The sequence below is a fragment of a genome, unplaced genomic scaffold (assembly GCF_019419815.1).
Source record: "Pyrus x bretschneideri cultivar Hongxiangsu unplaced genomic scaffold, Pyrus_bretschneideri_v1 Contig53, whole genome shotgun sequence".
In the NCBI taxonomy this organism is placed as follows: Eukaryota; Viridiplantae; Streptophyta; class Magnoliopsida; order Rosales; family Rosaceae; genus Pyrus; species Pyrus x bretschneideri.
The window spans coordinates 1,976,583-2,000,157 of NW_025999791.1; the positions used below are offsets into that span (position 1 = coordinate 1,976,583).

The 23,575-nt window shown below is 35.8% G+C and overlaps 1 protein-coding gene across 1 annotated transcript; it reads left to right on the top strand.

Moving 5' to 3' along the window:
• Positions 1–5,871: 5,871 nt before the first annotated feature.
• Positions 5,872–10,659, top strand: LOC103968062 (rhomboid-like protein 15). Its single transcript, XM_009381396.3, has 13 exons — positions 5,872–6,026; positions 6,464–6,629; positions 7,545–7,848; positions 8,132–8,164; positions 8,266–8,357; positions 8,450–8,523; positions 8,665–8,759; positions 8,882–8,951; positions 9,175–9,353; positions 9,866–9,914; positions 10,013–10,069; positions 10,298–10,369; positions 10,456–10,659. The coding sequence occupies exons 1-13, from the start codon at positions 6,003–6,005 to the stop codon at positions 10,459–10,461; spliced, it is 1,221 nt and encodes a 406-aa protein (XP_009379671.1). The 5' UTR covers positions 5,872–6,002; the 3' UTR covers positions 10,462–10,659.
• Positions 10,660–23,575: the final 12,916 nt, after the last annotated feature.

Here is a 23,575-nt window from a genome sequence, read left to right on the forward strand (position 1 = left end):
TCGGGTGTTTGGTGTTCACTCGTACTAAATAAGCACCGAATTAATTTAAATGGTCTGCTTATTTAACACAGTATATGTTTGCTTAATAAAACCAACCAAAAGGCTCGGATTATTATTAGTCGGTTTTGCTCGCCTTTCTCGCGAACTCGGCCCTCTCTCTCACCTTCTCTCGACATCGCCGTCCTCCCCGTCACCTTCTCTCGCCATCACCGTCTTCGCAGTTGCCTTCTCTCGCCGCTGCTTTCTCTCGCCATCTCTGCTCTCCTAGTCCTCATCGCCTTCCTCGTCGTCCTCTCTTTGTGGCCTTCCTCATCGCCTACTCACCATCCTCCCCTGCAACTGGGTCTTGCAAAGAAACATGGTGCAGCAGAGAGATGATTTCAATTTGGGATTCATCTGTAACTGGTTGTTTGAATTTATTTGGGATTCTTCTACAATCAGGGAAGAAGAAGAAGGGAGAAAGAGGGAGGGAGTTTGGGAGGTGCGGCGGAGAGATCTAGGGAACAATTATTTGGGATTCTTCTGCAGTAGGGGAAGAAGAAGAAGGGAGAAAGAAGGAGGGAGTTTGGGGGTGCAGAGAGATCTGGAAACAAAAAGATGATTTTCAGTTTTTTTATTTTTAATTTTTTTTATTTTAAGTTTGATTCCTCCTATCCGGTATAATACTAAACACAGTATAAATAATACGGTCATTAGTCTGATACTGCACCAAAGGCTCGACTAATTTAGTCAGTACTATCCGGTGGCTATTTATCTTATCTGATAGAAATAGTCAGTACAGTCAGAATTGCCAAATAAGGTCATTATGTTCTATTACTTTATCATTTATTTGTCATCTTAGTTTGCAATTTTTTATCCCAATGAAATTATGTATTTTTAAAGTATAAGTAAACACTTTTTTATATGATATCCTCCTAGCCACCTAAGCGTTAGGCCCGTGCTCACCGCGAGACTAGTGTCTAATGTGTTTTAGAACTTTGGTGATATCATATTATTGGATAGATACTGCACCTGTCTATGGTGAGTTGGGGAAATTCTAAAGGTTTTTTTTTTTTTTTTTTTTTTTTTTTGGAAACTGGAATCCATAGAACTAGGGCAAAGAAGTCAAAGAGAAATACAGAGAGCCTACAACAAGGCAAACAGCTGAAAACCAGCAAAAGCATAAAGTAGTGCGAGTGGTCCAAGGAGCAATGACGCCGCATCCAATGCTAAAAATGTCACCACTCACACTACCGGGGTGTTTAGGGAGGGCATGGGAGTCCATCATTACAAAGAACATGAACAAAGGAAGATGGAAGTCAATAAACCCACATAACATCACACATCTCCCTACATTATCTCGACGCAATGAAGTTTACCGCATGATTGGCCGATCTTGGAACCCAAGACCAGCGACAAGTTTGGGAATTATCCCCCAGTATTTTACATTTCCTAAGAATGGGGAAGGCTTCCCAACTGCCAAGAGTTGAAGTATTCCTGAGGCTGGCAATGGATTCCATCAAATCAGATTCGATGATCACCGAGTTCTATCCCCGGGAGATACCCAATTCGCATCCATGGAGAAACGCATTTGCTTCCGCCAACACTGCATTGGATGCTTTGATGGAGTATCAACAAGCTGCCATAAAGTTTCCTTCAATATCCCACGCAACCACACTAGCAAAGCCATCCTGCAAACTTGGCCTCCAACTGGCATCAACATTGATTTGATAAACTCAGGACAAGGCGGAGACCAATGGACCTCAATAGCACCAGGGGAACTAAGCCGAGAGGTGCAGCGCACCGGGCAAGCAGCTTCATTGAAAGTTCTAGCCATGTTGGCGATTGAGATGAGTACCTGTCTTGGGTTAACCGGAACATGATTAAACAACGCATTGCAACGAGCCTTCCAGATTTGCCAACATGTGAAGCCAATATAGGAGAGCCTCGTTGTAACCTTTGACTTAGAACCTCCATTTATCCTAGAAATGTCAATTAGCCATTCTGCCCAGGTAGTGATCAGAGCACGGTTAATTTTTAAATTAAGAATACCCCCAAACCAAACTAATTCAACCCACGGGCACATAAGGAATAAGTGCTCCACCAACTCCTCGTGTAAAGAACATAATGGGAAAACAGGGGATTGTGCCGATCTCCTATTGAATAAGTTCGTCATGGTTGCAATGGCGAAGTGAAGGGTTTTCCACATGAAGCATCGAACCTTTGGTGTTGTATGTATGGTCCATATAGCCTTCCAGAGAGAGCTGGGAAAAGATGTAGAGGACGATGAACTCGAGCTTCTATTAGATGGTCTCCTCGAGGCTGCCCAATGGTATCCTGACTTAACAGAAAAAATTCTCCTCTTTTCAAAAGGCCACACTAATCTGTCACTAAGCTTCGGATTGCCGATCGGAGTTTCTAACATGGCATCATAATCCTTAGCCAACACAAACGATTGTAAAAATTCGATGTTCCATCCACCTGTCTCCAAACTTAATAAAGAATTCACCCTTGTATTTCGGCTTACCCGTACCTCCCCCGTCAGCGATGGTCGACCCAACGGAATGGAAGGAATCCATCTATCGATCTAAATCCGCACATCATTTCCATTCATAATCTGCCAATGTGCTCCCCCAAGTAATATGTCTCTGCTGGCTAATAGGCTAGACCAAGCCCACGATGCTCTGCCACCCCTTTCCGCATCCAGGAACGAACAATTGGGGAAGTATCGTGCTTTAAGCACCTCTGCCCACTTGGAATTCGGTTCAGAAATTAATCTCTAGCATTGCTTTGCCAGTAGAGGGTAATTAAAGTCCACAAAATTTTTGAACCCAAGCCCACCATCAGCTTTAGAAAAGCACAGCTTCTCTTTGGAGACCCAATGGATCCGATGTTCTCCGTCTTTTTGTCCCCACCAAAAGTCAGCTATCATAGCATTAAGCTCCTTGCAGAAAGTTATGGGGAATTTGAAAAGGTTCATAGGATATGCTGGAATAGCTTGTGCCACCGTTTTGATCAAAACCTTTCTTCCTGCAGTTGATAGAGTAGACTTCTTCTAGCCTTGCAATTTCCCGAAAAGACGGCCCTTTACATAAGCCAAGCCACATTTTTTTGAGCGGCCCCAAACTGCCGGGACACCCAGGTACACCCTGGGGTCATCAACCTTGTCCATTCCCAAAATACCTGTTAACTTATTCGCCCAACCTGCATGAACATTATGACCGAAGAACACATTTGACTCATGTAAGTTAACTTGTTGGCCCGACGCAAAGCAATACTCATCAATTAAGCAGACTAGATTTCGGCAATTATCCTTCTCTACCTTTAGAAAAATGAGAGTATCATCCACAAAAAATAAATGAGAAATGGCCGAACTGTTGCGATTCAATTGTATCCTTTAAATTCCTTTCATCTCACTTGCCTGCTGCATAAGTAGAGAAAATACCTCACTCACCATCAAAAATAAGTACGGGGATAGAGGATCTCCCTGGCGAAGACCTCTGGAAAGAGCAAATTTATCGCCAGGCTGACCATTAAGCAAAATTGCAAAGTTCACCGATGATATACATCTCATTATGAGATTCCTTCAATTACTATTGAACCCCAATCTTTCTATCACCGCCATTAAGAAATCCCACTCCACGCTGTCGTATGCTTTATGCATATCCAATTTAACTCCAAGTTCGAATTTTCTTTTGGTATTCCTCAACTTGAGAAAGTGGAAAATCTCATGAGCAATACCAATGTTATCTTGAATTTGTCTCCCTACAACAAATGCATTTTGAGCTGTAGAAATCAATGTCGGCAAAAGTGGTTTCAGACGGTTCGCCATCACTTTTGACAGAACCTTGTATGAGTAATTACACAAACTTATGGGACAGAACTGGTTTACATTTTCTGGGCTTGACACCTTGGGGATCAACACCATATGAGTAACATTCAGATAGTTTGGGGTTTGTCTACCAGTCATCAAGTCCACAATTAGCTCATTTACATCATTCAAGATGATATCCCAATAAGAGTGGTAGAAGATACCCTGAAAGCCATCAGGTATAGGGGCTTTTAGGCCACCCATTTGTAAAGCCGCATGCTTAACCTCCTCCATCAAAACCGAAGTAGTAAGGGTCTTATTCATCTCCACAGTGACTTTAGGGGTGACGCAATCCAAGTTCGAACCTCAATCCCGCTGCCCCACCGAGGTAAAGAGATTTGTGAAATGGCTGTTTATAATGTTCCTTACCACTAGTGGGTTGTCCACCCAACCCCCACTTCTATCCCTTAAAGAGACGACTTTGTTTCTACGTCTTTTTTGCATTGTAGATTGGTGAAAGAACGAGGTATTAGCATCTCCATCTTGGAGCCATTTAACTCGCAATCTCTGTTGCCAGAAGCTCTACTCTTAACTCCACAATCGGTCCACCCTCTTCATGAGCACTTCTATCTCTTGCGCATTAGCTCCCCAATCCATTTGAAGGGACCCAAATTTCTTCATCATCTCGTCAATTTGTTGCCCTTTCTGTTTGAATTTCCTTCGACTCCATCTCAATAATTTGTTGTGGCAATCATTAATTTTCCCAGACCATCTCTCCATACTATCACTACTCCGCCACATCCCCCAGCATCGTTGGATGACCTCTCGGCAATCATTTTCTTTGCCCAAAAAGCCTTAAAGCCAAAGAGTTTTTTCCTTTTCATCTCATTCGGCTCACACTATATCAAAATAGGATAGTGGTCCGATCCCAGCACCGTACAATGAGTAGCAATGGTGTTTGGCCATAATGACTACCAATGGCCGTTGACAAGACCTCTATCAAGCCGAGCTTCCACCAGTTGCCCATTCCTCGTTCCTCTCCAAGTGAACCCCGGTCCCTTAAAGCCCAAATCCATCACCTGAATTTTACCCATGAAATCCTTTGAGCACCGAGTTCTATTGTATCTCACTTCCACTCCACCCGACTTTTCCCACTCCCATAAAAATTCATTAAAGTCACCACCATATATCCAAGGGATATTACCAGGGTTGAACTTCTGAACCATCCCTCTCCAAAACTCATTTTTCTCCAAGCGATAAGACGTGCCATAGACTCCCATACATTGAAATTCCCATTGGAGTCTCTGAAATTGCATCTAGCATCAATAAAGTGCTTGGAGGAATCCAAGATCTCCACCATGATTGAGTTATCCCACCAAAAACTCAAACCACACGCTCTCCCAATCAGAGCTACGTTAAAACCATTCAAACACCCCATAAGCCGCCTCACACCTTCAATTCTATGATCTTTCACTTTTGTTTTCGATAGAAAAATCATAGAGAGTCTATATTTCCTGATAAGCTCATGTAGGGCCCAAACTACCGTGTCCAACCCCATACCACAACAGTTCCAAAACAGGTGTATCATGGTGACCTTGTGGCTATTGAAGGCCAGCCGCCATCACCCCGAGATTGGCTTCCCGCTTCCTTAGCTGTCATAGGTTTCTCTCCCCTCGCAGACATATCCTCCAGGTATTCCCACATATCCTGATATTCTACAGATATTTCCTGCAACTCCTCCTCCGCATAGATAGCTCTTTCCATCATCAGGTATATTTCCCTTATGCTCATCCTACTCAACTTTTCAACATCTTTGGTTTTTGTATCAACTCATAGTCACCCCTGGAAATCCAAACACAAAAATAAAATAAAAAAGAATAGTGATATTCACACATTCGTTTTTATCTCTTACACATCCTTATTAATTTTTAGTTTTTATCTTCATCAATTCGTTTGATCTGAGATCAATAATTAGGAGAGGTGTGCAAGAAGTAAAAATAAGTGTGTAAATATCACTATCCTAAAATAACCCAATCTCAAACCCGATTTGTTTTGTGGATCCCGACCCGCCCGTATTCAACGATCCGAGGGGAAAAAGACTGTTCGCGGATGTGGGAGAATTCGAGATCCCCGCACAACGCAAATACAAAGCGATTGTTTCAAAACCAAGTCAGACTCACTCGGAGAAAGACCGAGAGAGCGACCAAGAAAAATGAGACCCAACATCGTTTCCGAGGTAAATTCTCATATCCGATCTACCTCTCTTTTCCCCTTTTTCCCGAGAAAATTCCAGTATTTTCTCCTATCTTCCGTTTGGTTGCTGAGAAAATGCAGAAATGGAAACCGGAATTTTGTTTTTTATTTTTTGTTAACTACGAAATGAGGAGGTAGATATTAACAGTAAACTTAGCTGCTTTGAGCTTCTCAACTTTTAGTTTGCTTTCTGAGTGATATTTTCATGTTTGATTTCGATTCGGTTTTGTTTGTTGTGTTTAGCTTCAGCATCATGAAACTTGGATCAACTCTGTTTAAAATTTGGAAACCCTAAATTTTCTTTAATTACATTTTGTTTAATTGAATTATGCTGAAATTAGTGTGTAATATGGTTTGTATGTGTGTTTGTTTGGGTTATAGTGAATTTGAGATTGATTGTATGTTTGGGTGTATGTATAGGCAGGGCTGCAAACTAGGTTGAGGCAATGGTGGGAGAGCATTCCTTTCCTTACTTCAGCGGTGGTCGGCGTGTGCGTGACTATTTACTTGGTTTGCCTCCTGGTTGGATATGATTCCTTTTACGAAGTGTGCTTTTCGCCCTCTGATGTTGTATCCCGATTCCAAGGTAAATTTTTTCATTGTCAGTGTGGTAATCTTTAGTTATTAGAAAGAAGTAGAGCTTTGCCACCCTCCTTCCCGGGGTTAAACATGCACTTCCTTGTCCCTCATTCTAGAATTATTATTCTCGATTGTTCACTTCCCGATACTCTTGTGGACCTTGCAATTAATGTCTTTTGTTTTCTTGTTTTTCTGATTGCTTCAATTTTGATTATGCAACTAAAATTTGACTTCACCACAAAACACCTTAGGTCCACTCTTCCAACTTATGTTCAAGTTTTTGTGCAATTTCGTATATGATTTGATCACAGATTTTATGAGCACTGGGGCTTTATGGTTTATACTAATGAACATATTAATGACTTTGTTCAAGATTATTGCTTTATATTTAATACTTACAGTGATGAACTATTTGATGGTCTTGTATCGTCATTATTTTTCTAACATTTGGAGATAGTGTGTTACGTGAATGTGGATACTTTAAATTATAGTTCCTGATCAAGTGGCTTTAACACCGGTGCTGCTTAACGTAGTTGGTTGCTACCTTTGGATTATGCTTTATATAACCCCTGCACACTGACGTAGAAACCTTTTAGTAGTCTTTTCAAAACAGTATTTCCGATCATGATTGTTGTAAACCTATATATTAAGCCTACCTAACAATCCGTAATTTAGTCCCCCTAACGTCAGGCTTTAGCACAACCTTAGGGTCACCTGTCTGGCCCATTTTGAAATCAAATAGAGAATCTCTGCTCATTTTAACTACATTTTGTTTCTCTATCAAAAGTATCTACTTTTAAATTAATTAATCTATGAAAGTTATATTTGTGGGATTTATTCAGCTGATAGAAAAAATATATGCCTTTTTTGTATGCAAACCGATTTCATCCAATGGTCATCAACCTTTTGTCCTCTTGTTCAGTCTACAGGATTTTCACCTCCATTATCTTCCATGGTTCAGTGCTGCATGTGTTGTTCAACATGATGGCATTAGTTCCTTTGGGTTCTGAGTTGGAGAGAATCATGGGAACTGTCCGCTTGTTGTACATGATCATTCTATTGGCCATAAGCAATGTAGTATTACATCTTCTGATTGCGCTTTTGGTATCCTATAATCCTATTCACCCTTCTCAGTACCTCATGGATGAATGTGCAATAGGCTTCTCGGGAATCTTGTTTTCTATGATTGTTATAGAGACAAGTCTGAGTGGACACCAGTCTAGAAGGTTAGTGCTTTTAATTTTTCAAGCATATTTGACTTTTCTATTGTCTAGCTTAAGAGAGAAAATTTCAAGTATTGTCTTTCTCTTACCTAGAATAATTTTTATTCATCTTTTATATAATGAAGAATAAGATATTTAGAAGCCTTTCATGCGATCATTCAATGGGTGCACTAAATTGTGCGCAGATGTGTGTATAGATGCACATTTTAATTGTTTTCGCTGTTTTTGTTTGTTCCTGGAGAATGCATTGGCTTCTACTAACACACAAACATTTTTTGCCCTGCAGTGTGTTTGGACTCTTCAATGTACCTGCTAAATGGTAATGGCAGTAACATGCTTATGCCGTGTTTAATTCTTATTCTTTTACATTGCCATATATTTTATTAATTATCTGACATTGATTACTTTAATCTGTTTCAGGTATGCATGGATCTTGCTGGTAGTGTTCCAAGTTGTTATGCCAAATGTTTCTTTACTGGGACACCTATGTGGCATTTTGTCTGGCTTTGCTTGTAAGTTTCTGCCATTCTAATCTCCCGTTTCTTTTTTGTTGTGTCACATGAGGAAGTCGGTGATAATGCTTTGTGTTGGCTTTGCAATACAGATACTTACAGCTTATTAAATTTCCTCATTCCGGGAACATCCTTTTATTCTAAAATTGAGGCCTCCTCATTATTTGTGAGTAAACTGCTTTTGATGATTCATCAATTTGGAAACTTACTATTGTTCGTCTTATTTAATTGGACTTATGCATTTATTGCACGGATCCCTAATCTTTTTTATTTTTACTTTTTATTTTTTTTAACTTTATGCTTCCAGTCAAGTTGTGTGAGGCGGCCTAAATTTATTGTGTGCACTGGTGGGAATCCTTCTGCCTTCATCCCTACATATTCAACCCAAGGTACACCCACTAGGTAAGTAATATTTCTGTTCCCTTTACTTTTCTTTTGACTAATGAATTTTGGTAATTCGATTTCTTGAAAGACTACAGTTATTAATGTTATAAGAGTTGCAAATGGTATGTTTTATTTACCAGTGGATTCTCTGCTGGAAGTATCTGGAGAAACTTGTCTTCATGGATCCCACAGAGGGAAACATCTGTACAGGTATTGTGTTTTTCACCTTTTGAGGATGTAAATGTTGAAAACCCTTTACTTACCGACCCTCTTTAAGATCCATATTCTATATCAAATGTCACTTGGATGTTAAGAGTGTTGTACCTTAATTCAATCTTTGAAATACACACTTTATTGTAATTCCATTCCCTCAATGTTTGGTGAATATAAATTAAGTTACTAAATTTGATGACTTCCCATTGCAATAATGCAGTCAGCACAAGATGGTCACATGTTTCCTGGGAGAGGAAGAACACTTGGATCTGGTCGAGGTACCATTTCTGATGCTGATTCGGAATCAAACTTACAGGCTAGACTCTTGGACAATAGCAACTCAGAACATCCATCAGATGTGGCAGTTATTGGTACAGGACAGAATTTATCTGATGGAAGGTATAAAAACTTAATGCATGCTTGTAGCTTAATGAGTGTGTTGTGGTCATGGATAGTGCTTTTATTGTTCTTTTACTCTTCCTTGTTAAAATATTATCATGCACTCCTACCTATGCAATTTCTCTCTTATGTTATGTTATAAACTTATAAGAGAGGAGTGTAACCACAGCTGCCTTTTTATACTAGAATGATTACGAAGGTTTTTTTTTTTTTTTTTTTTTTTTTTTTGTTCTCTTAGTCCAAGAGTTCCATTAGGTCTTTTAATTGACCACAAAATTTCTGCCAAGAAGGCAAGAACGCGATTTCTTCCCAAATCTGGTTTTGGGCATCTTTCACCGTCTTTGAATTATTTATTCTCTGGATGTTTACATCTGCTGCCTTTTTACTAAATAGTTTACTTCATAGTAAGAATGTTCTCAAAATTCTTCTAGCAAATGAGGTAAACCAAAGCAATTGTAAGCAGTATGCATTTGGCTGGAAAATGGGATTACCTCTTTTCTTGATATTTTCAGGCAGGCAACACTAAATAATGCAGCGGCAGAAATTCCTGTACACCATCAGGTTTGTCTTTTTAATTAATCGTTTGGGTTTGCCTTGACAGTTCTTCCAGTCCATCTGGTTTATATAAGTCTCTTGTTTAACTTGTCTTTCGATTGCAGGATTATGTTGCATCTGAAGAAGAAATCCAAAAGCTTGTATCAATGGGTTTTGAGAGGGTAAGATGTTAAACCACCCTGTTTTTCTCCTTAATCGAATGAGCTAACCATCCTATAGTATGCATTCTGTTAGCTGCATTGATTCATATCGATAGAGTTAAGTGGATGCGGAGATTAGATATGAAATATGTTACCACGCATCTGGAATGGGTTTAGACGATATTAGCATTTTAATTCATGCTTTCTGGTATGAACATCTTCTAATGACGTCTTGGTAATGGGCTACAGACACAGGTAGAAGTTGCCCTAGCAGCTGCAGATGGTGATCTTAATGTGGCAGTGGAGATTCTGAGCCAACAGGTCTGTCTTTCGAACTTGTTGATTTCCCATGGGTGTTGAGATTTGAGATTTCGTGTTTTAATACGGAGATTGGGGATTATCTGCAGGGCTAAATGCAAGCAAGCAAGCAAGCAAACTAACTCTTTGACTTCCCAAAGATACGGTATTGCGTTTATGTAAAGTTTCATGTCTGCATATTGTATATTGTTTGCCGTGAATATTTGATTCGGTGACAAAGGATTCTGGATATGGGATATGACTACACACACTAACATCTTGTTTAAATGAAAGCACTGATATGGTTTACAACATTGCTGTGAAATCTACCAAAACCCTTCTACTGTATGCGTTACTGTTTGTGACTATCAGCTGTTGATGTTTGTGACTATCAGCCGTTGATGTGCGTGTTCTGCGCTTCGCAATGATCCACGGCTAACAGTCACTTGCCGGGCGACTGTCCTTTAGCATTCTGAGGCGACTGTCCTTACCGCGCATCTAGGTGATGCATTATTGGTGTAAGGAGGTTCTTAACTCATTGGATTGCCATAGTAAATCATTCTGCTTGTAATGTTCCTTGAAACCTGATCAGTTTCCGTACGTCATCAAATCAAACTAACTGAAAGGAGAAATCAAAGAGAGAAAAAGCAGGTGGCTCGTTGGCACTCTAAAAATTTAATTGTGCACTTCAAATGTTCTAGTTCAATCCGACGCATAAATTTCCACCATCCCCCCAGGCTTATGTCATTAAAAAAAATGGAAAACTAATGGAAACATCCAAAAAAGTTTTCTTTTAATCATCAGGACAAAATAATTTGTTAATACCTAAATTGGGCATAGGAAAGAAGACAAGGGAGATAAGGCATTCAAAAAGAACACATGCATTTAGCAAGGCATTCAGAAAGATCACATTCATTCAACAAGTTCACATGCCGTTTAAAAAAAAAAAGCAAAAGAAGATAGTAACAATAATTAAGTCCATGTTTTAGAAACAGTGCCGACAATTTCAGTAACAGTAGAAGCAAATGGACAAATAACAAGTACCCAAGGAGACGTCTACACCATTATTTGTAAAGATTTTTTTTTATACAATAGTATCCTCATTTAATGTATATAAGGAGGAGTTTCATTCACTGTAAGGACACAACACCTCAATACACACTACTCCAATACACCTCAAGCATAGAGCACCCGAAGCATTCCTAGCATTCTTTGTAAACACTTCTCTTTGTAAACATTTTATATATCAATAAAAGTTCAAGTGTACAAATTCAAGCAATCTTCAAGTCTTAAGTAAGTTTTCTTTCTTTCATTCTTTAGTGTGTTTGTTTAATTAGACTTCTAATCCAAAATAGGGAAACACTATTGTAGTTATATTATTAACTTGCTAAACTGATAATCATACTTTGTTAGAGCACTCTGTTATAATTGAATGCTTACCATACAAATAACTGGACATTAACCAATGTACTTCTGAGTTCTTTGTATGTCTGAGTTCAGCCTTTAAAGCCTTATACTTGCATTGTGAGTGGCCATCATGCTGAGATGTGTCGAGTTTCATGTGTAAGGTTTTATGTCTAGTTGTTATAATGGACATCCGACTATTTAACCGGACATTTGCTTTGAGAAATTTGGAATCAGAACCAAGTTTAGCATTTTAATAGTATAATTATAATAGTAAAGTGCCTTGAGGACAGACATCATTAACACAACTAATATCACACATTTGTTTAATTTTGTATGAATAATAGATATTATTGTCTTTGTAGACCTTCTAAACCACAACCACCAGATATTTATTGTCCTAGACACCCAACTATAACTAGCATAAACAGAAGATTAACAAATATATCCAAAAGAAATAGCAAAACTTTGAAGAAGCAGAAGTTTTATCTTGGTTATCTTGAACACCCTTCATTTATTAGTAAATATAATAACACAGAAGTGCAACATAGAATTATAGAAGCAAGAAAAGCAACAGATCAAACTTTAGATACCCTGAGAAAAGAAAGAGAGTTTCTAAGAAACCAGTTAGCTGTAATTTTAGAGAAATGTAGATTGTAACTTATGATAGATTACCTAAATTTAGAAATTAGTGAACCACAAAAAAGAAAAATAACTTTAGACCAAAATAGTTTAGTTTGTTATTTTCCATTAAGAAATCATAATCATATTTTGCATAGTGAAGAAAATCCACAAGCCAATAGCATTGTAAATCTTATTATTGGTCAAGCAGAAAATATAAAATTAAAAAATAATAAGCATAATTATTTATTAAACCAGTTGTTAGAACATTTTCATAAAAAATCCATAAAAACAATTAGACAAAATTTAGATTATATTACATCTGAGTTAGAAGATAATAATAAAAATATTCAAAGGTTTCCGAGCAAAAAAGAGATAAAAGAACTTATTGACCTTATAGATAGTAAACCTAAGCAAGTAGAACTTAGATCACTAGAAATAGTTGAGCAATTAAAATTAGAAGTACAAAAAATTCAATTAGTGCAAAAAGAGTTGAGTTAACAAGTAGATAAGTTACATTATAAAATAGATAGATCATTAATTTAATGACCGATTCTAGAACTAATAGAAAATATATCCAAGTTTTGAAAGAAATTAGTAAGTTAGATAAAGAACCAGTATGTTTAACAAATTTTTCAACACCAGTAGCTAGTAGTATTATCCCTATTAGACAAAATAATTTAACTATCCAATTAGCTTTAAGTTTAGCCGAAAAAGTAGACCAAGTTGAAAAACAAATAGCAGAAATAAATCAAGTTTTACATAACACATCTTCATCACTTCCACTGTCACATCCCGGCCCGTGGTCCACCACATCCAGGGCCCGCTCCACTACCGTAGCACGATATTGTCCGCTTTGGGCCCCGACCACGCCCTCACGGTTTTGTTTCTGGGAAGTTCTTGTGTGAGTTCCCAGAAACAAAACCGTGAGGGCGTGGTCGGGGCCCAAAGTGGACAATATCGTGCTACAGTGGTGGAGTGGGCCCAGAATGTGGTGGACCTCGGGCCGGGATGTGACATCCACCATCTTTGTTAGAAAAGTTAGAAAATTTAACTTGAAGTACAAATAATCATATTTGAAGACCTAAGATAAATCATTTTGACAATAGAAAATGGAACTATTTAGGAGAAAAGGAAAAGAAGTAGTTAGAGTTGAAGATATTTATCCAAATGAAGAAGAAGCACAATAATTTAATAGAAGATGATTTAAGAGAACACAGAGAAATAAATATAATTTGTATCAATTAGGTTTATTTGAAAATAGAAGTAGAATTGTCAGTAGCATCAGTTAACATGAAGTTAGCTGTATTGATAAAGAAGTTACACTTAATATACTCAATAAAGAAGCAGTTATTCAGTTGAGAAAATCACATTTTAGTTAAATTCATATAGGAACAATATTAATTGGAATAACATGATTAACCAGGGCACAAGTAGGCACAAAAGCATTAGCTAGTGTACATATATGATGACATATGAGATAATCACCAGCAAGCAGCAATAGCAACAGCTGAAGTAGACTTAAGTTCAAATTTAGCAGTCATATGTTGTATTCCTAATTATGTTATGATAATTAATGAATTTAGTAAATATATTAAAGTAAGCATAAGAACAAAAAAATTATAATATGAAAGGAGAGTATAAAAATTTGTGTATTAACTTAATGTATATTGGTAAAGTTTCTGATAAATATAATCATATATTTTATTTAGAATTTCAAAATTTAGTTCACACATTTGGTAATAAGCATGTAAATATGATAGAAGCAAAACCCGTAAATAATAGCTTTTTAGAAGGAATTCAGTGTATATTACCTAATTTACAAGTAGCCAGAAATAGACAATCAGTTAGAGTACAAATATATGAAACTAATACAGGTGAAGCAACAATTAGATTTAGTAATTACAAGCAATTAGAAAATATAGAAGATGATGGGAGCGAATTGAAAATGAGAGTATTCACATGACTTTTGATAATTTAGATATTAATTTAGTTGAGCAAAATTTTGATCATATTGTAAATAGGCTTATAGAAGATGTTGATCATTTAGATGAAGAACAATATTTAGAAAAATATAAGACATATGATTTAGGACTACATAGAATTTCAGATGAAGAGATGAAAAAAAATTAATTTTAGAAATAAGAGTGGAACATATTTTAGAATCAAAAGAATATAATAATTTATTAGAGTTGAAAGTATAATGTAATCCAGCAGAAGAAAGTAGCACATTAGGAGTAGAAAATTCAGGATATGTAGGTAGAACTGATCAACAATTTTTGAGACAAACAAATGAACAATATAATGAACAAGCAGGAGTAGATTACATTGAAGAAAGTACGATGAAACCACCTAGAAAAAATAGGATTCCATATTTAAGAGGATTAGAACAAATCAATATAGCATGTAATATTTTAAACTTAAATAATGTAAATCCACAAGATTGGGAGAGAACAATTGAGAGATGAGAAAAATGTTGTGTACATGCAGCACTAATATTAGATTTTAGTAATTCACAAAATATGTTAGATTATTTTGAATATACTTTAACTGGTTTAGGTTTTTATTATTTTCAATTATGGAAAGTTCAAAATCTAGAACAGCATCAGGTAGCTAAAACACATTTTAATATTGATGGTTTTGTTACTTTAATTAAGCAAGAATTTTTAGATCATAATATGTTAGATGTTAGAATTGAACAAGAACAAATAAGAGCAATTAGAAATTTAGAACAATTACAAATTTGTGATTTACAATATATAGCGGAGTATACTTCAAATTTCTTTACGTATTTAGAAAGAACAGGTAGAATTAGTGATACTAATTTATTAGATACTTATATGACAAAAATAAAAGGACCAATGAGAGAAAAGATTTGGAATGAATGACAAAAGCATGCAAAGAAAAATGATATTGCAATAGGACCTAGAATTCAACATGTATATAACATACTTAAACAAGAGTGTAGCCAAATAAAAGTTAAGAGACAAATTAGGAAGCAATTTTACATGAGCTGTAAAAACATAGATTTATCACAACAATATAGTTGTCATAAGAAAAATAAGCATAAGAAAAGGAAATATAAGTCATACAAGCCATACAAACAACATAAAACCTTCAAGAACATATAGGAAGAGAAAATATATTCCAAAACAATTTAGAAAAAGAAGTGGTAGACTTTGGATTAGAAAATATAAAGCACCAAAAGATAAAAGTAGTTGTAAATATTATTTATGTTGACCAAAGTGTCCAAAATTAGGTAAACGGCTGAGAGATAAAGTATATTTAATGGAGTTATTTAAGTTAGAATAAGATGAGGATATACAGTCAATATATAGTTTAGATGATTTAAGTGATAATGAGAGTATTTATAGTATAGAAAGTATAAATATGATAGATTTAGACTTAGAAGATTCAAGTAGTTCACATAGTGATTTAGAAGAGTGTATGTGTTCATTCATAGAAGAACAACATGAAGAAGAGTATAAATACATAATTTAGGTTGGCTAAAAAAATGTCATAAGTATAGTAAGTTAGTTGCAAATAAGTATTATAATACATATTCAATATTGTGTGAAAAATGTTTTAGTAATAGGTAATTAGAAGTTAATTCAGCTGAATCAGAGGAGAGTACTGAAATATTAGGAAATATTGTTCATAGTATAGAGAAGCCAAAAAAAAAAAAAAAAAAACAGTTCGTTAATTACCATAAATTGTGAAATAGAAATAGAAAAAGAATACAAAATACAAACAACAGCTATGATAGATACAAGAAGCACAAAAAGTGTCTTAAGAGAAGAGTTGGTACTAGAAAAGTATAGGAAAAAATTAGCAAAATCAGTTAGAATAACATAATTTGATGAAAGACTAGTTTATTTAACACAAATTGCATTAATAATGAGTTTATTAAAGTTGAAAAAATTACCATTAATATTTGTTTCACCAGTAGGATCATATCCATTTATTTTAGGTTTAAACTTTCTGAAAAGTTTACAAGGTTTTTTTTATATATGAATCCTAACATAACATTTTTCAATAGAGGTATTACTATAACATATCAAAGTAATACGGTAAAAGCATACAAAAGCATATATATGGAAGAGTCTAGTGACCAAAATAATTATTATTTAGAAAAGTCAAAAGAAAATAATGAGTATAATAATATAAAAGAGTTTGATGAAAAAATATTTGAACATGAATATCCGATTTTTAGAAGAAGGAAACCGTATAGAAATATTACAGTTAGATAGTTCAAAGAGTTTAGAAGAATTGTTACAATTAGCAGAACAAACTAGAATTGTAGGAGAAGACCCACATTTACATTGGAGTAAAAATAAAATCTTAGCAAAATTAGATATTATTAATCCACATTTAACTATTAAGACATCTGATATGCCTTGTAGTTTGATAGATAAACAAGAATTTGAGCAATAAATAAAAGAGTTGTTAAATTTAAAAGTAATTAGACCATCTAAGTCTAGACATAGATCAACAGCATTTATTGTGAGAAAACATTGAGAGTTAAAGACAGGTAAGGCAAAACTAGTTTATAATTACAAGAGATACAATGATAATACATATAAAGATAGTTAAAAGTTACCAAATAATGATGAGCTTATAAATAAAATTCAAGAGAGTAAATATTTTAGTAAATTTGATTGTAAATCAGGTTTTTGGCAAATACGATTAGCAGAAGAATCAATTGAGTGGACAACTTTTACTTGTCCAGAAGGACATTTCGAGTGGCTTGCTATGTCATTTGGACTTAAAAATGCTCCATCGATATTCCAAAGAAAGATGGATCAAACTTTCAAAAAATATGATAATTTTTTGTAGTGTTTATGTAGATGATATTTTAGTACATAGTAAAAATAGAAATGAACATAGAAAACACTAAGAGATAGTTTTACAAGAATTTATCAATAATAGAATTGTGATTAGCAAGAATAAAATAACATTAGAAAAGAAAGATATAGAATTTTAAGGAATATATGTTAAGTCAGGTACAATACAATTACAAGATTATATAGCCAAGAAAGTTTTAGAATTTCCAGATAAGTTAGAAGATAAAAAACAGTTACAACCATTTTTAGGATTGTTAAATTATGCAAGAAATTTTATCCTTGATTTAGGAAGAAAAATAGCAGTATTACATCTTAAAACTAGCAAAATAGAACAAAAATATTATAATAGTGAAAATATTAAATTAGTTCAAAATATAAAGGAAGAAATTACTAAACTGAAGTCATTAACATTACCATTAGATGATAATTACAAAATAGTTGTATAAAAATGATTCATCATTAGGATGGGTAGGTATACTATACCAGAAAAACCATAAAGAGTAACCAAAGTCTGATGAACAAGTTTGTAGATATTCATCAGGAAAATTTAGTGATGTACAGTCAAGATTACCATCAACAGATTTAGAAATTTTAGGAATAATTAACTCACTTGAAGCATTTTCTTTATTTTGACATAATGAAGTATTTACAATTAGAACAAATTGTCAAAATATAGTTCCCAAGTATATTTGCAATCATAGTTCTCAAGTAGAATCATCTTTTCTTCCTCCTTCTCTTCCGTACAAACTTTCTAAAGAGCAAACACACAAAGCAATTCGCTAGAATTTTATAATCCGATGCGGGTTGTAGAATTAGTTAGTTGTATCCTGATCGAGCAGATGTTGTAGGACCACAAGCACAAAAATGAGACAGAAATACTGTTTGAAGGACATAGCTTTTGCTATAGCCTCTACCTGTTGGAATCAAGTTAGTACCATTTTAATTACTATATTTATTTTTGTATTTCATTCTGTAGAGCAAGTATTTTTGGTTCATAAAGTATTAGAATTTCAAGTTTTGTTATTTTTATTTATTTTTGAATTGTTCTCCAATAAAGTTCACCAAAATGAACCAAGAACTCCAATCTCTTAGATTAAAGCAGAAGGCAAGTGACATCCTGAAAAGAGAATGAAAATATGTTTAGAAATCGATCAGCATAAGAATAAAGAAAAAAAGATTATTGAACCCATAGAACAAGAGGCTAATGAGCTCATAGAAGAGAGATAGAGATTAAGATTGAGCTCTTAGAAGAATATACTCAAATGGAGCAACATCAAAATAATAAGCAGCATCAGCATCTGAGTGACAAAGAAAAATAAGAAAGATATGAAAGATTTTTTAGGAATTTATCTTTAGACTTAATAATAGATGATATCTTATTAAAAGAAATTTCAAAAGCAAAATTGATGCCACCAGATATGCAGAATGAGATCCTGAGTAGAGCATCAAAGTCTATGAAAAAGTTACAATTACAATATGCTTTGTATCAGTCTATCTTTGATCCAAAACTAGGAATGAATATTATTACAAAGATGTATCCACCATATTTTTGTAATAATGCAGAGAGTTGTATTTGTAAACCAGAGGTTAGCATAGTTATAGCCAGGATTAACATGAGAGATTTTAGACCATGTCATTTTAGTTATGAGCACCAGAAAAAGCATCATGTAGTAGAAGTTACCATAGCCTTACTATTAGAGTTTGGCTATCTTGATAAAATATTCATCAACCATATTTCCCAACTAGAATCATTTCCTTAAACAGCTTATAAAAGTAGCAGAAGATTAATGAAGAGTCAATTCCCAACTAGAAATTTGCATAAGTTTTATTAGTAGTCCTCCATATTGGTATGTACATATTCATAAGGAGAAAGTTAGGCATATAGCTTAATGAAGAGTCATTTAGACTATCATCTATCTCCCTACACATGTGGACTCCTTTATACAAAAATATTCTAAGATTTCGAGGGATCCAAATGTTAGCCTTAGATGAGTTTGAAGATTTTAGATATGAAATGATATTAATAGCAAAAGAAGAAGAAATGTATATTTACATCAAGTTAAAAATCTGTCATCAGCCATATTGGAAGCCCCAAAATTTCAAAGGAGAGACGAAAAATATGCATTACAAGGTGAAATAAGATAGGAAATGAGAGGCAAAGCTAGTAAAAGGAGATGAACAATATTGAAATAATTTGACAGGAAAGGAGCTGCACAATATTGACAATATGATGGAAGCATGAAAAGCAGAAGAGTTGGCAACCGATTAGCAAAAGATGGAAAGAAGCATAAGTTGAATAGCATCATGCAAAATAATGTATTTTAACAAGACGAAGATGTCAACATCATTGTGGACTCCTCTACAATAACGAAATAATGGCATATGAGTAAATAAAGAAAAGAACTTGACCTATTATAGACTTTTCATACCAAAAATGTCAACATTATTGTGGACCTTGCTACAATAATGAAATAATGACATAAGAATAAATAAAGAAAAGATTTTGACCTATTATAGACTTTTTCGTATAAAAAATGTCCTTCTGATTAAGATTGAATAATGAAAGGACTGTTTCATTAGAACTCCAAAAAAAAAAAAAGGGGTTTATATCACAAGTGGTCCCTAAAATTAACTCATACCATCAAAATGGTCATTGAAAATGAAAATTAATCAATGTAGTCACTGAAAATGGATGTTCTAAATTAATGTAGTCATTCCGTTAGAATTCTTTCAAAATTTCTGTTAGTGTGGTGATGTGGCACATATGTAGACCCACAAGTCAATTAAATATTGCCACATGGATGAATTATTAAAACCTATATAAAAATCTAATTTAAAATCATTTAAAACTTATTTTCAAAATGATTATATGAAAAAATTAAAAGCTGTTCAACAAAAAATTAAAAGCTGCATTTGTTTAGTGATGAGGAAGAATCAATTCGTGCCAAGGAGAGACAACCATGGGTAGGCTAGAGCCAGAGGGAGATCAGCTGCAATGACCGAGTTAAAGACTTCATTCGAGCTTGTTTCGAAACTTCTTCGTTCTTAGATTGACTTGGTGTCTCAAAATTGGGATCGCGGGTTGCAATTGGAGACTGGTGGTTGTGCCTGGCTTGGTCTCGGTCAGAGGTTGGGATGAGTTGGCGATTGGGTTGAAGGGAAGCGGGTTGAGGTGGGTTGGTGCAGTCAGGGTAAGGAGGGGAGGGGTTAACGATTCGACGGTGTGGGGATGATTGAGAAGTCAGGGGCTATGATGCATAGACACGGGGGAAAGCTAGCATATCCTGTATTTGACGTGCGGGGATACGGATACGCAGAGTATACACATGGATACGTGCCCGATACGTATCGGAGTGAAGGGATGTGTTTTTTACTGACAAGATACGCGTATCGTACTGTTGAGATACGAGTATCCTACGGTTCGGATACGTTTCAAACTAAAATCAGAGGATAATTAGAAGAAAAAAAAAATTCAACAAATCTGCACATAATTGTGATTGATTCAAATTAGCTAAACTGAAACGACTGTTCGACAAAAAAACAAAACGATTTTGGGTATAAAATTCGGATTTACCTATTTTTCCTTACTCGAACCTCAAAAATCAAACTTGTCATTTGCAACTGCTTCGTCGTCTTTGTCTACAACCGCTCCGTCGTCTCCCTCTGCAACTGCTAATGAGAGCTTTCGTTTTCACTTTGTTAATAGTTTCGATGCTTTCCTGATCTTACTCCTCAGCTTTACTGATTCATGAATCTTTGAAGCTTAATCTAATTCCCAAGGCCAAAACCCATCTCTGAAACTAAAAGCCCATTTTGCTTTTCTGTTTTTAACTTCAATAAGGAGAATGGGATTTTGGCCCGCATGCAGGTGATTTTCACTTCTTTCCTCAGTTTGAAGAAGAGAATGAACAAGGGATGATGGAGAAAGCAAGAGAGGTTCAACAAGAATCCACTACTCTACCTGCTTCACCAACATCAACCAATCATGGTAATTCACCAGCATCAGCATCGTCAAATGGGAGCCTAAATGAAAGAGAAGTACCACGCACAAGAAGTATATGAGAACTCTATAAGGTAGCTGAAAGACTTGATAATCCTACACTTTTCTGTCTCTTTGCTGATTGTGAACCAGTCGACTTCCAAGAAGCAATGTAAGATACTAAGTGGAGGAAAGCAATGGATGAAGAAATCGAAGCAATCCAGAAAAATGATTCATGGGAACTCGCTATTCTTCCGAAAGGACACAAAGCCATCGAAGTCAAGTGGGTGTATAAGACAAAGAAAAATGTCAATGGAGAGGTCGAAAGATACAAGGCAAGACTAGTGGCGAAAGGCTATAGTCAAAGAGCCGGAATCGACTATGATGAGGTATTTGCACCCGTTGCTCGGTTAGAAACTATACGATTACTAATTTCTTTGGCAGCTCAAAACAGTTGGAAGATTCAACAAATGGATGTGAAGTCCGCCTTCCTAAATGGAGTCCTTGAAGAAGAAGTCTACATTCAGCAACCGTCAGGCTATGAAATCAAAGGGCATGAAGACAAAGTTTTGAGGCTGAAGAAAGCCCTCTATGGGTTAAAACAAGCGCCACGAGCATGGAATAGTCGCATCGACAAGTACTTTCAGGAGAACAACTTCATCAAGTGCCCTTATGAACATGCTCTCTACGTCAAAGTCAAACATGGAGATATTTTTATTGTGTGCTTATATGTGGATGATCTAATCTTCATCGGGAGTAATCCAAGCATGTTTGAAGAGTTCAAGAGAGTGATGACTTCGAGATGACGGACATTGGGCTGATGGCATACTACCTAGGCATTGAAGTCAAGTAGAACGAAGAAGGCATTTTCATCTCCCAAGAAAGCTACATAAAGGAGATACTGAAAAAGTTCAAAATGGACGACTGCAAGCCCATAAGCACGCCAGTGGAATGTGGAGTCAAACTAACCAAGCATGACAAAGGAGAAAGGCAAGATCCAACATTTTTCAAAAGTCTAGTTGGAAGCTTGCGCTACTTGACTTGCACAAGACCAGACATTCTCTATGCCATCGGATTAGTCAGTTGCTACATGGAGAATCCCACAACTACACATTTAAAGACCGCCAAAAGAATTCTTCGATACCTCAAAGGTACTGTTAACTTTGGCTTGTTCTATTCAAGTTCTGATAACTACAAACTTGCTGGATATAGCGATAGTGATTGGGCAGGAGATTCCGACGATAGAAAAAGCACTACTGGATTTGTGTTCTTCATGGGAGACACTGCATTCACATGGATGTCGAAGAAGCAACCTATTGTCACACTATCTACCTGTGAAGCTGAATACGTAGCGGCCACTGCATGCGTTTGCCATGCAATCTGGCTGAGAAACTTGCTGAAAGAATTAAGCATGCCACAAGAAGAGCCAACCGAGATCTATGTCGACAACAAGTCTGCAATAGCTCTAGCAAAGAATCCAGTATTCCATGACAGGAGCAAACACATAGATACCCATTATCATTTCTTAAGAGAGTGCATTGGAAGAAAGGATGTGCAAGTGGAATACGTGAAGTCTCAAGATCAAGTCGCCAACATATTCACCAAGCCACTCAAACAAGAAGATTTTATCAGATTGAGGAACTCAATCGGCATCACAAGACAAGATTTAGGGGGGATGTTGAATGATAATTTGTCTTGGCCCAAGACAATTGAGCCGGCCCATACACAAAGAAAGATCCATGCACATGCTAGAGAGTTCTAGAAAATTCAAGTTGGTGGAATGCATACATAAATATCTAAGGCTTTTTGTAGAAAGATCTAGAATCTTGTAAAATTGTGTGGTTGTTAAGTATTAGCTAGAAAGTTCTAGCAATGCCTAAATTAGCAAACCTTGCCTATAAATAGGTGAGTTGCTAAGCTATGTGATGTAACAACTAAGAGAGCAAGTAGTAAAAAGTGAGAGTGTCAAGTAAGAAGTAAGAAGAAGCAATAAAGCTTCTAAGAGTGTTTGAGTGTTTCCTCTTGTACTAGTTTGTGAGTGAATAAAAATTTTGTGTAATACTTTGAGTGCTCTTTCTTTCACTTGCCTATCAATTCCGCTGCATTACATTATTCTTTGTGAGATAAACATCTCCAAAGTAGTGAAGTCTTTTTAAGCCCCAACAGTTTTCACTCGTCTCTCAGCTTCCTTGAACGGACGGCTCATCGCGTGACACAAACTACGATCCTTACCCTTGCATCGTCAGATGTACGTACCGACTCTTCCTTTACATTTTTCGCTTTGGTATTTTTTTTCACGTAGTTTCGGCTACGTTTTTCGTTTCTGATCGCCTAGGTTTCCTGCGAGCTGGATTTAATTGTGAAAAGTCACCTGCTACGTGG